At 41.9% G+C, this 16,367-nt stretch overlaps 1 protein-coding gene across 7 annotated transcripts in view; it reads left to right on the top strand.

The window, feature by feature from the left end:
• Nucleotides 1–16,367, top strand: part of LOC144503689 (lysosomal cholesterol signaling protein-like) — a 65,488-nt gene that overhangs the window by 10,091 nt on the left and 39,030 nt on the right. For all 7 annotated transcript variants that reach the window (XM_078228422.1, XM_078228419.1, XM_078228421.1 and 4 more), the window contains exon 2: nt 5,332–5,834. In XM_078228422.1, coding sequence (XP_078084548.1) covers nt 5,387–5,834 — 448 coding nt within the window. In that variant the 5' untranslated portion in view covers nt 5,332–5,386. The remainder of the gene's footprint in view (nt 1–5,331; nt 5,835–16,367) is intronic.

The following is a 16,367-nucleotide window of genomic DNA, read 5'->3' as shown; positions in this document are numbered from 1 at the left end:
CCAGCGGCACCATGTTTGAGAAACAGGTTAGGGCAACTATGCCAAGCCATTTCTGTCCAAATTCTCAAGAATATAGGAGAAACGTTTTGAAAGACCAGATGGATCAAGATGGCACAAGACCAACATGCAGGTGCTGAAATGCCTAGTCTGCAAGTAGGACAAAAGGGCGGCACGGTAGCACAGTGGTTAGCACTGCTGCTTCACAGCTCCAGGGTCCTGGGTTTGATTCCCGGTTCGGGTCACTGTCTGTGTGGGGTTTGCACATTCTCCTCGTGTCTGCGTGGGTTTCCTCCGGGTGCTCCGGTTTCCTCCCACAGTCCAAAGATGTGCGGGTTAGGTTGATTGGCCAGGTTAAAAAAAAAAAAATTGCCCCTTAGAGTCCTGGGATGTGTAGGTTAGCGGGTAAATATGTGGGGGTAGGGCCTGGGTGGGATTGTGGTCGGTGCAGACTCGATGGGCCGAATGGCCTCCTTCTGCACTGTAGGGTTTCTATGATTCTTTTGCTCATTCACCCTACCCATGGGGTGGCATTAAGGAGAAATAGAAGCCAATGTAGGGAATTGCCCAGCTGTACAACATCTAGCAATCTAGTTGCGCCTAGAATATATCCCAAGATGAACTCAGAGTAAAATTGCGGAAGTCAACCATAAAACAACCAGCAGTCCAGTAGTACACAGGATGCTAATACCAATGAATTTATAAGTCAACAACAAGTGATGAGTCTAGATCTCGGGAAGGTTACACCGTCATGAGATCTGGGAAGATTAGTAAGCAACCTACATGTTTTACAGACCCTTTAATCTCTTATCATCAACAGAAATCTATCTTTTGTGTAAATAGGTTTAGCAACCACCTTAGTGTGTATGTAAATTTACTCTTAATGAATGTAATGTTATCTTTGCTTTGATTTATTATTGTCACATGTATTAACATACAGTGAAAAGTATTTTTTGCGCGCTATACAGACAAAGCACAGAGAAGGAAATGAGAGAGTGCAGAATGTAGTGTTACAGTCATAGCTAGGGTGTAGATAAAGATCAACTTAATACAAGATAAGTTCATTCAAAAGTCTGACAGCAGCAGGGAAAAAGCTGTTCTTGAGTCGGTTGGTACATGACCTCAGACTTTTGTATCTTTTTCCTGACAGAAGAAGGTGGAAGAGAGAATGTCCGGGGTGTGTGGGGTCCTTAATTATGCTGGCTGCTTTGCCGAGGCAGTGGGAAGTGTAGACCGAGTCAATGGATGGTTTGCATGATGGATTGGGCTACATTCACAACCTTTTGTAGTTTCTTGTGGTCTTGGGCAGAGCAGGAGCCATACCAAGCTATGAAACAACCAGAAAGAATGCTTTCTATGATGCATCTGTAAAAGTTGGTGAGAGTCGTAGTAGACGTGCCAAATTTCCTTAGTCTTCTGAGAAAGTAGAGGAGTTCGTGGGCTTTCTTAACTATAGTGTCGGCATGGGGGGACCAGGACAAATTGTTGGTGATCTGGACACCTAAAAACTTGAAGCTCACGACCCTTTCTACTTCATCCCTGTTGATGTAAACAGGGGATGTTCTCCTTTAGCTTCCTGAAGTTGATGACAATCTCCTTCATTTTGTTGACATTGAGGGAGAGATTATTGTTGCCGCACCAGTTCACCAGATTCTCTATCTCACCCCTGTACTCTGTCTCGTCATCGTTTGAGATCCGACCCACCACAGTGGTGTCGTCACCAAACTTGAAAATCGAATTGGAGGGGAATTTGGCCACAGTCATAGGTGTATAAGGAGTATAGTAGGGGGCTGGGAACACAGCCTTGTGGGGCACCGGTGTTGAGGATGATCGTGGAGGAGGTGTTGTTGCTTATCCTTACTGATTGTGGTCTGAGAGTTAGGAAGTTCAGGATCCAGTCACAGAGGGAGGTGCCGTGGCCCAGGCCACAGAATTTGGAGATGAGTTTCGTGGGAATAATGGTGTTGAAGGCTGAGTTATAGTCAATACATAGGTGCCTTTGTTATCTAGGTGTTCCAGGGTTGAGTGCAGGGCCAGGGTGAGACCTGTTGCGGTGATAGGCAAACTGAAGTGGATCTAGGTAGTCCGGGAGGCTGGAATTGATTCGTGTTATGACTAACCTTTCGAGAGCACTTCATAATGAGGGGAGAAAGAGAATATTGCGATATCACTTTAAGGGAATACATAAATGAAGTAGATGTATCATCGCAGAAGCAGCATGGTCACAATAGGCTATATTGTTGTTAGTGTTGATGATGGTTGTGGCTATGTGTTTTGAATCCCGAGAGTAGGACCTGTTGTTGCGCTCTTCTGTAATGAGTACATAAAATTAATTCTAGTCTTTGACTAGAATCTACTTATAGTTTACCAATCCTGTGTTTGTGATTAGTTACTTTGCATAAGGAAGCCAGAAGGGAGGTGGAGGCCAGAATCTAGGATTCATTTAAGAAACAACCAGGTGCTGGTCATTTCAGCATTATTTCCTCAGGAAATTGTATTTTTTATTATTCATTCATGGGATGTGGCAAGGCTAGCATTTATTGTCCATCCCTAAGTGGTCTTGTAATGGTATTGAAGGTCACTTTCTTGAACCATTGCAGTTCATGTGGGGTAAGTATACCCACACTGCTCTGAGGGAGCAAATTTTGACCCAGGAATAGCGATGTAATTCTGAGTCAGGATAGTGTGTGTCTGGGAGGGGCTTGAAGATGCTGGTGTTCCCATGTGCCTATTGCTCTTGTTGCTGATGGTGGGGCTTTTGGGTTTGGAAAGTGCTGCCAAAGGAGCCTTGGCACATAGCTGCAATGCATCTTCTAGATAGTTATGCTACTACCACTGTGCTTTGATGGTGGAAGTAGGGAATGTTTGAGGTCGTAGATGGTGGTGGATGCTGATCAAGTGGGTTGCTTTGTCCTGGATGGTGTTGCACTTCTTGAGTGTTTTTGGAGCTGCACTAATCTAGGCAAGTGGAGAGTATTCCATCACATTCCTATCTTGTGCCTTGTGCATGGTGGATAGGCTTTGGAGGTGAATTACTCATTGCAGAACTTCCAGCCTCTGACCCTGAACTTGTTGCCATGGTATTTATGAGGCTGGTCCAGTTAAGTTTCTGGTCAATCATAACTCCTAGACATTAATGGTTGGGGTTGGTTAGTGATGGTTATGCTGTTGAATGTTATGGGGAAATGGTATTCTGCAGGAATGGGATCAAATATGCCAAACAATGATGTTCTCCTGAGCCCATCTTCTGCAATCCCATTTCAAATATTAATTTTGAGATAGAAAAATCATCTGTCCCAAAAATTGTTTACACATAATTTGTTGCCTCACTTTGCAACCACTGTGCTCTTTAACCATTACACAAATTTACAGTTAAAAGTAATTTCAAACAGTAGGATTCCCTAATTCTTATTATGTTAACACAGACCTGAGAGATTATCCAGTTAGTGAATCATATGAAGTGCCTAGGGGCATTTTTAGAACTTGAAGAGTGCTATATAAAGATACGTTGTTGTTATACATGGCTATTTTCATGGTTCACTCTTCTCTGATAAAACCTCTTTCAAGCACATCAACAATCTCATGAGCCATTTGTTTACTGTGCAAGCTTAATGCCAAAATTGGGCACTTGAAAACTATCTGGCAGGATAATGGCTATGCCAGTCAGATCATTGTTCGCTGTGTATCACATGTTCTCACAAATGGGCCAAAGGCTGTCACTTTCAGACCTGAAAGTGCCCAGTCTCCCTCAAGTTACCCCAAAAATTTGAGAAACAGGTGAAACTACTAATTTTGAGCTGCTACTACTTGCAAAACGAGTTGTTTTTCGCACATTTGGCCATCAAGCCAACATGACATTCTGCGTCCCACACAAATGAGTAATGTGATACATGAATTTCAGTTCCAGTGTGTTTCTAGGTACATGTAGGCCTCGTGTCCCGACAACTAGTGGATCGAATCAAACAGCATGTACCTTTGGCTGTTCACAATAGGCAGAGCACAAACCGTACTCAACCAAGCCATGCCTGCAAAACTAGAACACAATGTTGAATATTAGATGTTGTTACAACTTGGATTTATTTGGATTAAGATTTATGGGGTTCACTTGTTTGCAATAACTCCCCAATTGTAAATCAGATCAAGTTCTACAGACTTAACCACATGGCAAGAATCAATACTTTAAATGGTGAATTCTGAAAGTTACCGCCAGTTACTGTTAATTGGCACTTGCTTTTCATCTTCCTGACTTGTTACTCTTTTAATAGTTAATTAGCAGTAACTAACAGTAAGAGAAGGAAGCTTAACTTCAACAATTGAACAGACTTCTCACCACCCTTCTCAGACTAGGACATGAAGTGCAGATTTCAAAAACGTGGATAACATGTTAAAACACCCTCCTCAATTCTCATGACCCCTTTTTTAATATCTTAAAGATGTTGAAAGCCCATGGTAGTCAACTCCTGGAAACTAGCCAACTGGTCGATAATTTGTTTCTAACTAATTATGTATTTTGGGCGGGATTTTACCGAGCTCGAGTGAAACCGGAAATTCCCACCTGAGGTCAATGGGCATTTTTGTTGCCTGACCTTTGCCCGCTCCAATTCCATGGCGGGTGGGGCAGTAGCGTTCCGGCGTATGTCTTAACTTTAAGATAATGCCTTCTCTTAAGCTAAGGCTAACTCAAGGTAACATAAGTTTAAAGTAAAGTTTTAAAGTTTATTTATTAGTGTCACAAGTAGGCTTACATTAACACTGCAATAACCTGTAATTGGTTAACATAACTGTCTGTCATCTTGAATAAAAGCCTATTCACTCCTTCAGTCAAGGTTAACAAATTCATGTTATCCAATCTTACAATTCTCACAACATTTTAAGAACTTGAATTAAAATTACATGTTAATTGTTTAAAAGCAAAATACTGCAAATGTTAGAAATCTAAAATGCAAACAGGAAATGCTAGATAAACTCGGCACATCTGACAGCATCTGTGAAGAGAAACAGAGTTAACATTTCAGATCTAAATGATTGTTCTACAACACAATTCTGTAGAGTGATCACTTAGATCTGGTTATATATGTATGTTGGGTGAGGTTAGGACCAAACTTGACTATGATATACCCATGCAGTCACAAAGCCTGTTGACACTCCCTACCACGGCTTGCGTTAAAACAAAAGGTATGACTTCTTGAGTCAGGTATTCAAAGCCATTGAATCATACCCCAACAATGTTGTTATAGAAGGGAGGAGATTTTTAAAAATGATGATTACTATTTGTCTTTTGATACCATGAGTACATATCTGTTCAAATTGTTATTGATTTTATTTTTCTTTCAGCGCCCAATGGGAGACTTTAGTTGATCTGTGAAAACTATCAGCATTGACTCGTTTCATGGATCCAATTCTTCAAAATAAAACAAGCCTGGAATCGAACAGCATGGCAAATTTGGATATTGGCACAAATTCCTCTGCAAGCTTTGGTCCTTCAATGTCTATTGATCGGCTATTCCCAGCTCTTTTAGAGTGTTTCGGCATTATTCTTTGTGGATATGTTGCTGGACGAGTGAACATCATTACTTCTACCCAGGCCAAAGGTTTAGGAAGTTTTGTCTCAAAGTTTGCACTTCCTGGCCTCCTTTTTAAGAACATGGTGGTTTTAGACCTGGCTCACATAAACTGGAGTTTTCTTTGGAGTGTCCTTGTGGCTAAGGTTGCAGTTTTCATAATTGTCTGCACTCTGACTCTCCTGATAGCAAATCCAGAAAGTCGATTTGGTAAAGCTGGACTCTTCCCAATATTTGCTACACAGAGTAACGATTTTGCTTTGGGATACCCTATAGGTAAGTCTATGATAAGAAATTTTATTTAACTTGATTGTTTTAGTATTCAAGTTTACACTACCTCATTCATGTGGCTCAACGAGAAGCAATTAAAGCTGTGGGAAGGGAGGATAGATGGTAACTGGGTACCCAGATTCTTTTTGTCTCTGCCCCCTTCTTGTGTAAATGTCTTCCATAAAAATAAGTACTGACTATAAATCCTTAAATCCAGTGGCAATAAGTCTCTGTGGCATCAGACATTTGATCCAGACATTGCGTGTAGCTGCTTACACTTGGCCAAATTTAGTGGTTCAGTTGTAGAAAATATACTTTGTCCACTTAAACAAAATAACTCAATTAATGAGCCATTTCTAGCAAGAAAAATGCTGCATAATTTGAATGGGAATTTGTTATGTATAATGGTATTTCCAAGACTTCCTTTATTTCAACACCATCCTATAATGTTTGAAGAGAAATAGTTTTCAGGATAGTAACAGATTTCCAGAGAACATATACAATGTTGTGGAATGGGCAGACACACAACAACCTATAATTTAATGCAACCAAGCATGAAATCATGCACTTTGGAAGGATGAAGAATGGGTAGTATAACCTAAGTAATCCTAATCGAGAATTAAAATAATTCTGAAGAAGAGTCATATTCGACTTGAAACGTTAACTTGGTTTCTCTCTCCACAGATGCCGCCAGACCTGCTGAATGTTTTGATTAGCTTCCACAGTATTTTGCTTTTATAATCTAATTTTTGAGAGTACAGGAGCAGGGAGGGACCTTGGACTGCATGTTCACAGATATTTAAGGTGGCAGGGCAAGTTGATAAGGAGATTGATAAGGAAGCATATGGGATATTTGGCTCCGTAAATAGGGTAAGAAGTCTCACAACACCAGGTTAAAGTCCAACAGGTTTATTTGGTAGCAAAGGCCACTAGCTTTCAGAGCGCTCGCTCCTCCTTCGTCAGGTGAGTGGGATTTCAGTTCACAAACAGGGCATATAAAGACACAAACTCAATTTATAAAATAATGGTTGGAGTGCGAGTCTTTACAGGTAATCAAGTCTTAAAGATACAGACAATGTGAGTGGAGAGAGGGTTAAGCACAGGTTAAAGTGATGTGTATTGTCTCCAGCCAGGACAGTTAATGAGATTTTGCAAACCCAGGCAAGTCGTGGGGGTTACAGATAGTGAGAAATGAACCCAAGATCCCAGTTGAGGCCATCCTCATGTGTGCGGAACTTGGCTATCAGTCTCTGCTCAGCGACTCTGCGCTGTCGTGTGTCGTGAAGGCCGCCTTGGAGAACGCTTATCCGAAGATCAGAGGCCGAATGCCCGTGACCGCTGAAGTGTTCCCCAACAGGTGGGGAACACTTCAGCGGTCGCGGGCATTCAGCCTCTGATCTTCAGGTAAGCATTCTCCAAGGTGGCCTTCACGACACACGACAGCGCAGAGTCGCTGAGCAGAGACTGATAGCCAAGTTCCGCACACATGAGGACGGCCTCAACCGGGATCTTGGGTTCATGTCATTCTATCTGTAACCCCCACGACTTGCCTGGGCTTGCGAAATCTCATTAACTGTCCTGGCTGGAGACAATACACATCTCTTTAACCTGTGCTTAACCCTCTCTCCACTCACATTGTCTGTACCTTTAAGACTTGATTACCTGTAAAGACTCGCATTCCAACCATTATTTTATAAATTGAGTTTATGTCTTTATATGCCTTGTTTGTGAACTGAAATCCCACTCACCTGACGAAGGAGCAGCGCTCCGAAAGCTCGTGGCTTTTGCTACCAAATAAACCTGTTGGACTTTAACCTGGTGTTGTGAAACTTCTTGCTGTGTTTACCCCAGTCCAACGCCAGCATCTCCACATCATTCGTAAATAGGGACATTGAATATAAAATCAAGAACGCCACACTTTTTTAAAATGTAAAACAATGGCTAGGCCTCAGTTGTGTTTTGTGTTCAATTTTGAGCACCATGCTTGGGAAGAATGCAAAGGTTTGGAGAGGGTAGCAAGAAAGTATGCCAGAATTATGCCAGAGAAGAGGAACTTCAGTCATGGAGAGAGATTGGAGAAGCTGCGATTGTTCTCCTTAGAACAGAGAAGGTTGGATGGGGCCTAATAAAGATATTTAAAATTGGGTTTTGGTAAGGAAAGGCTGTTTGCTCTGGCAAGTGGTCCAGTAACCAGAGTTTATAGGTTTAAAACGAATAGCCGACGACCTAGAGGGGAAATGCAGAAAATAAAATACTTTGCCTGTTTTAATTCACTCCTAAAATGAATGAATTACAGCAACACCAGTGCTGTTTAACCTGCTCCTGTGTAATTGAACTAATACTTTCATAAGAAATCTGCGAAGCATATAGGACTCTGATGCAATTTCTAAGTACACTAAAGTGGCTACTTTGTGTCTCTTGAGTTTCATTTTCTATGTAGATAGAATAAGGTGATTTTATTCTGCACAATTCAAACTTAATTTACTATAAAGTAGCATACCGCTCACTGTAATATTTAGCTGCAATGATAATGAAACTAAATTGTTATTGGTTCTGCCATATTTTAACCTCCATAGGTTGAGATAGCAAATATGAACTATTACTGGTACATTGGGGAAAAAAATAGGTTTTTATCTCGATTTTCTGGTTCTGATACTGCGATAGAAGGGAGGGCCTTAATCATAGAATACCTATAGTGCGCTGACTCTCCGATAGAGCATCTTATCCAGGCCCTACCCCCTTACCCAACGTACTTACACGGCTAATCCCCCTAACCTACACTTTTTTGGACACTAAGGGGGAATTTAGCATAGCCAATCCACCTAACCTGCACATCTTGGACTATGGGAGGAAACCGGAGCACCTGGAAGAAACCCACACAGACACTGGGAGAATGTATGCAGCTCCGAAGCTTGTGTGGCTTTTGCTACCAAATAAACCTGTTGGACTTTAACCTGGTGTTGTTAAACTTCTTAGAATGTATAAAACCAGTTCATCTGTATTCCTGAACTGATCAGCAATTTTGACAGCTGATTGTTAAGGAGTGTCTTATTTAATATGCTGTGTGCCTCAGGGCAATACAATGTTTCATATTTCTGTGTTTAATTTGGTTCAGATTATTTGGTGCATTTTAGGGAAGTGCCCTTTTGTTTAAAGGGCTTTATATTTTGGGAAGAAGATTATTTGAAGGTTTCTACTTCAGGAATTGTAATCATAAATACTCTTGGATCAGTTGCCTAACGCCACTAAAATTTTAAAGGTCTATTTCTGAGGAAGCAATTAGATGAATAAATCTTGTTTTATGGACAAAATGCCAAAGCACTAAAAACATGATAAACCAGAATACTGGTATGTAAAACACCCAATCTGGCTCTGCCACGTCCACTAATTGCCCATGGAAACAGAGCCCAGGCGTTTATTTGAGATGCAAAGAAATGCATCCAATTTTTAAAATTCCTCCGGACTTTGGAAGTAAAGTAATGAATCAAAGGATTTCATAGCAATTTGATAGCAGTGGCAGCATCTCTGAACAAACGTCAGGCAGGTGGCAAGCTGTTGAATTTGCACCTGTTGTTTGGCATGAAAATGGACGATTTGACCATGATTCTTGGATAATCCACAGGTCGCTCGCTGTAAGTAGCATTGCAGCAAGTAAGACGCAATCCTCAAATTGTCAATCTATGTTTTTGGTCACCCTGTGCGCAACATTTGAGTCGTTTGTGAAATTTGACAGGATTATAGAATGAGAAGTATTTCACTGAAGATTGGGTCCAGGGATTATTCTACTTCAGAAAAGACAACTAGTTGGAACGAGAGGTATTTTTTTGTTCATCTACTAACAGCTGGAGATGAGTTTTTATGGTGCATGATGGAGGGTTTAAAGTGCAGTAAGAAGTCTCACAACACCAGGTTAAAGTCCAACAGGTTTATTTGCTAGCTTTCGGAGCGCTGCTCCTTCATCAGGTAAGTGGGATTTCAGTTCTCAAACAGGGCATATAAAGACACAAACTCAATTTACAAAATAATGGTTTGAATGCGAGTCTTTACAGGTAATCAAGTCTTAAAGGTACAGACAATGTGAGTGGAGAGAGGGTTAAGCACAGGTTAAAGAGATGTGTATTGTCTCCAGCCAGGACAGGGTTTAAAGTAACCGGTGGCCATTGTTTTCTACTGCTGTACTTGCCACACTGCAGATTGCCTATTTGCATTATTGAGCAGCATAACCATAAACTTGCATTTGGATGTCTCACAACACTGGTCAATAGAGTGACTTGACTTTGGGTTGGATTTTCCACAAATCCCCATGGCGGTTTTGCAGAGGCAGCCTGCTATTGGCAACAAGGTTTTCCATTCTATGCACTCCCTGCTGCTCGGAAACCCGGGGCAGGGTTTTGCCGTTGGAGGGACTGGAAGATCCCACCTGTGTGAACCACCCAGAAAATTCCAACCTATGTATTTCTCAATGGTGCTTTTTTTACATAGTTGCAGGCCACTAGCACAATGCTAATTTAGGTGTTCATTGACATTTATAACAAACATTGCCTTACTATGTGCACAAAGTCATTTGGCATCTATTGTTGATTCGCCAAATGTCACAATTGATTACACATCTAGGTGTACTAGAGTTTCTTTGCCTCTGCCAGTGCACATGAGAATTCCTTTTTAAAAATTGTTCGTTACTTGCAAAAAGAAAGGTGATAATCGTATCCGTAGTTATTTCGTACTTGGGAAGAATCAGCACAAAACTAGCTGGACAAAACTAACATGAAACCACTTGAAGGGCAGATACTTGTTAAAATTCTCAAATTTTCATGTGGATAGCATTTTTCAACAAGGATTTTCAAGCTGCTCAGTGGTATCCATGGATACATTGCTTATTATTGTATTCTGCCAGATCTAGCAATCTGTACACTGAGCACATTCCCAGTTGGTAGAAAGGAAATACCTGTGAAAAACAACCGGAAAAAAACTAACTCCTCAGCAGATACTTGCATCTTCTGCACAGCAGATTTCTACAGACCATCTCTTTCAAATGGTGTGGCTGTGCCCCAACAAATGCACAGATTGATAGAGATTCTGTGCTTCTGATGTGGACACACCCGTGTGAATTTTCTGGCCTCCCCGCAGTGTTTTTCTCAGCGGCAGGAGGTGCGGTGGGATCTTCTGGTACCGCCGCTGTCAATGCGATTTCCCATTGAATCCACCCCACGCCACCCGGAAACACACAGGGTGTGTGTCGTCAGCGTGAAGAGCTGGAAGCTCGTGCCCATGGTTTTGAACAGTAAAGTAAAGTTTATTTATTAGTCACATTCACACTGCAATGAAGTTACTGTGAAAATCCCCTAGTCGCCACATTCCGGTGCCTTTTCGGGTACACTGAGGGAGAATTTAGCATGGCCAATGCACCTAACCAGCACGTCTTTGAACATTATGCCCAAAGTGAAAATAAAAAGGATGCTCAAAGTCGAGACATGAAGAATTTTGCAAGATCAGTGCAGACTGCATGTGCATTTGCTGGGCTCACTTTGTACAATCAGAAAGTCTCCACGTTGCCACATCTGCTGCTGCAATAGGCAATGGTGAGGGAAGATCAACAACTTACCAGGCCTATGGAGCAGGTGAAGCTTGTGTAGACCAGTCTTGATCCTTAGATAAAAGATCACATGGAGAACAGTAATTCTGCTACAATTCACAGTGCAAAAGAAAAAGCAAAATACTGCAGGTGCTGGAAATCTGAAATAAAAACAGAAAATGGTGGAAATACTCAGCAGGTCTTGCAGCATCTGTGGATAGAGAAATGGAGTTTAAGTTTCAGGTTGTAACCTTTCATCAGAAAAACACAAAAACAATTGACCAAGTTACATGATAAGACTCACACTTGACTGCATTAGTTATACCAATGGAGTTCAGACAAGGATTGAATGAATTAGCACTATGATGGCTGGAATCTTTTTCTCTAGGTAACATCCTTGTTTATTTGATCACCAAACCATAGGCTATGCAGGTTGAGGAGGCAGGCTGAAGTTTGCCTTAGTCAGAACGGGGATCGAAACCTGTGCGATTGCCACTATTTTGAATGACAACAGTCTGAGCTAACCAGTTTCTCAATGACTGGAATAAGTACAATGAATTTCAACACCACAAATGACTGTACTCACTGGATTCAGTGTGACTAATGAAATGCAATGTTTGCTGATCAGGATCACTAAAGCACCTTGAATAGATTACTGTGATTGATGGAATATAAACATCCACTGCTATCACTGTTATCAGTGCTAATACAGTAAGAAGCCTTAAAACACCAGGTTAAAGTCCAACAGGTTTATTTGGTAGCAAAAGCCACTAGCTTTCGGAGTGCTGCTCCTTCATCAGGTAAGGAGACGAAGGAGCAGCGCTCCAAAAACTAGTGGCTTGTGCTACCAAATAAACCTGTTGGACTTTAACCTGGTGTTGTGAGACTTCTTACTGTGTTTACCCCAGTCCAATGCCGGCATCTCTACATCATCAGTGCTAATGCCATGCAAGCATCTAGCTTGAAGAACCTCAGTAACTCAGGCTCAAGGATTTTGATCTATTTACTTTGTCGTAATGTAGACTTGGAGGTCAAGAAACTAAGTTGTGTTGGGTAACACTTTAGCTAATGGGATAAGGGGCGACTTCTTGGATGGTATAGGACTGTAGGAGATTTTGTCTGGTGGGCAAGGTGAGGCAATTGGATGGATAGGGCCCGATTTTACCAAAATTGAAATTGCGGTAAAATCAGGCGTCGGGCCTTTAACGCGATCTGCACCCAGATCCGAGCAGATCGCGGCTTTACTGACACCCGATTTGGGCGCGGGTCCGGTCCGCAAAAACAATTGACTTTATGTACAAAGCAATTGTAAATTTTGATGGCTAATCCAGATGTGATCACTCTGCCCATTTGAGAATTGGAATATGCATCATGCAGAGCTGAATAGAACAAATCCCAGCCTCCAGGACTCAGTCTGGAGAGACAGACCAAACGTTTCAATCTTGCATCCTATTGCATCAATTCATTTTGCTTTTCTCCTTTCTGTAATATCCTCCTCCTTCTCCAAAGGATACTACTCGTACAATCCAAAACCTACCTTTCTTGGGAATGCTTCTTGTCTGAAGGTTAAGTTACCTTGAAAAAGATGCAAAATTGAAACTAGCTCAGTAATCCTCTGTGGCAGCGAATGTAGCCCACACAAATCACTCAAGGATTCTTTCTACAAAGATGAATATTTTAATAGTCCTAACTAAATGTGTCAACTAACTCAAAAGATGTGCAGGTTAGGTTGATTGGCCATGCTAAATTGACCTTTAGTGTCAGGGGGATTAGCTGGGTAAATACATGGCATTACGGGAATAGGGTCTGGGTGGGACTGTTATCGGTGCAGACCTGGTGGGCCGAATGGCCTCTTTATACATTATAGGGATCTATGATTCCGTGATAAATATGCACTCATCGATGACATCAATTAAGTTTGTAGTTTGTCTAGGTTACTTGGTTCTTTCAATGATAAGATGTTGTTTTCTATTATCACTTTATTTTTGTTATGGATTTTTAAAGCTTTCCATTATTTAGTGTCAATAGAAGTACAGTTACTGTTGACTAGATTATACGGAGGAGAATACCATGACAAGTTATTTAAGGGAATATTGAGGGCGCAAACTGCTATTTGATCTCAACATAAATAGCGTTGGAATTGGCTGCAGAGAGCCCAAACTGCATCGAACTCTGTAAATTATACAGAGAATGTCATACCTTTAATCTTGCATTAACACTTACCAATGTAAAATAAACCGCAAGGTACCAACCATGTACTTGTAAAATGTAGGGGATTTCACAGTAACTTCATTGCAATGTCAATGTAAGCCTATTTGTGACACTTATAAATATACCTCAGTTTACTTTGGATAATGCTGTATGAGAATGTGTGCTGCTGTTTGCTAACTGACCACGTGAAGTTATTGCTGTGGGTTTTTTTTACACAAAAACCACTTGCATTAAATAGCACCTTCAACAGAGAAAATCCCAAGATACTTCAAGGTGTATAATTGGATGAAAATGGATACTGAGCCAAAAATGTAGATAATAGGAGGGGGAACCACAAGCCTGGTGTTAAGGTAGATATTAAAGGAGGGGAGGCTGAGTGATTGAGGGAGGTAATTTCAGAATGTGGGGCATGGAAAACTGAAGGCACTTTAGCTAATGGGATAAGGGGCGACTTCTTGGATGGTATAGGACTGGAGGAGATTTTGTCTGGTGGGCAAGGTGAGGCAATTGGATAGATAGGGCCCAATTTTACCAAAATTGAAATCACGATAAAGTCGGGCGTCGGGCCTTTAACGCGATCTGCACCCAGATCCGAGCAGATCGCGGCTTTACTGACACCCGATTCGGGCGCGGGTCCGGTCCGCGCCCGAATCAGGTGGCCCGACGATTTAAATGCATTAGCATGCATTTAAATCGACTTAATGAACCGCACGCCCAACTCTACCGCCAAATCCCACTTTACCGTCTTCTGGTCCGTTCCGGATCCGCGCTGTAAGTGACCTGCAGAATAAAAATCTGAAGCGGATTTCTATTCTGCAGGGGAACCTCCAAAGACCATCCTCCTCAACCATCCTTCGCAGACCCCCCTGGGAGGTAGGCCCCCCTCAAAAATTTGGGAAAATATTTCAAAATATATATCCCCCCCCATCCATATTTTGAAATATTTTCCCAAATTTTTGACTGTTGGGTTTTTAGTTCCTGCGATAATTTTAACATTATCATCAAAGGAAATTCCTCTAATTCTGTGCAATGTTCAGATGAAAACAAAGGATCCAAGGCTGCTCCAGAGGCAGATTAGCTGCACCCAATGTTGCCCATGCAAATCACATTCATAAGTAGGGGCACATCTGCCATGGAATGTGAGAGAAGAGTTGCCAATACAAACTTCTTTTCACTATGGTTGATTTCCCAGATTTAGTAATCTCCTTGAATCTTATTTCCAACCAAGTTCCACCACGGGGTCAATTCTTCCAAGTTCACCACATGACTCTCAACATTTTGAGCACTTGGCTCATGGCTACAGGGACATCAACAATCCAGTTACTGATCACAAATATATTATACAGGTCATTAATTGCTCACTAGGACATTGTAGTTTAATTACCTTTCCCATAGATAATTAGGCAGCACAAAGAAGATGCTACATTATTTTCAGTTTGCAAGATTCTCCCAACTCCTTCCCCCCTCTGCTGTTTTTTTCTTTCGCGCCCGGGCGTGCTGCTTCAGATTTATTTTTGAACTGCGCATGCGCAGTTCAGAGTTCCGATCGTTCTGGCAGCGCTAAGCCCCGCCCACTGCGCGGATCATACTGGAGCCGGCAAAAAGCGTATGGGCGCGCTGCAAAGAAGATTCCGGGCTTGGATCTGCATTACGCCCGGATCTGGCCCTTAGACTCCAAATGGTAAAATCGGGCCCATAGTCTCAATCTTGCCAATTGGAGATAAGGATGGAGGGGACACAGGGAAGTGTTTAATGAGATAGTTGATTATGACAGTAAAAAAGGCCCAGAGGATTGTATTTGCTTCTCATGATCCTGGAGTGGTGGACAATCTTTGGCAGAGGTGAGCTGTGAGGAGAATGCAGAAATGCTTCAGTGTGATTTGGACAAGCTGAGTGATTGGGCAATTGCATGGCAGATGCAGTATAATGTGGATAAATATGAGGTTATCTACTTTGGTAGCAAAACCCGGAAGGCAGATTATTATCCGAATGGCTATAAATTGAGAAAGTGGAATGTGCAATGGGATCTGGGTGTCCTTGTACACCAGTTACTGAAAGTAAGCATGCAGGTGCAGCTGGCAGTAAAGAAAGCAAATGGTATGTTGGCCTTCATAGCGTGGGGATTTGAGTATAGGAACAGAGATGTCTTGCTGCAATTATACAGGGTCTTGGTAAGGCCACAGCTGGAACATTGCATGCAGTTGTGGTCTCCTTACCTGAGGAAGGATGTCCTTGCTATAGAGGGAGTGCAGCGAAGATTTACCAGACTGACCCCTGGGATGGCAGGACTAATGTATGAGGAGAGATTATATTCACTACAGATCAGAAGAATGAGGAGGGATCTCATAGAAATTCTAACAGGACAAGATAGAGTAGATGCAGGAAGGGTGTTCCTGATAGTGGGGAAGTCCAAAACCACAGTCTGAGGATACAGGGTAGACCATTTAGAACTGAGATGAGCAGAAATTTCTTCACCCAGAGAGTAGTGAGCCTGTGGAATTCTCTACCACAGAAAGTAGTTGAGGCCAAAATATTGTATGTTTTCAAGAAGGAATTAGATAGAGCTCTCGGGGTGAAATGGATCAAATTATATGGGGGGGGGGGGGAGGGGGGAGGGGGAAGGCAGAGATTTGGATGATCAGCCATGATCATAATGAATGGCATAACAAGCTCAAAGGGCCAAATAGCCTATTCCTGCTCCTATTCTCTATGTTTCAATGTAAAATGGGGCTCAGTAATGCTTGATGCATCCCTAG

Source organism: Mustelus asterias, chromosome 14 (assembly GCF_964213995.1).
Source record: "Mustelus asterias chromosome 14, sMusAst1.hap1.1, whole genome shotgun sequence".
NCBI classification, from domain to species: Eukaryota; Metazoa; Chordata; class Chondrichthyes; order Carcharhiniformes; family Triakidae; genus Mustelus; species Mustelus asterias.
This window is presented reverse-complemented; position numbering and strand designations above follow the sequence as displayed.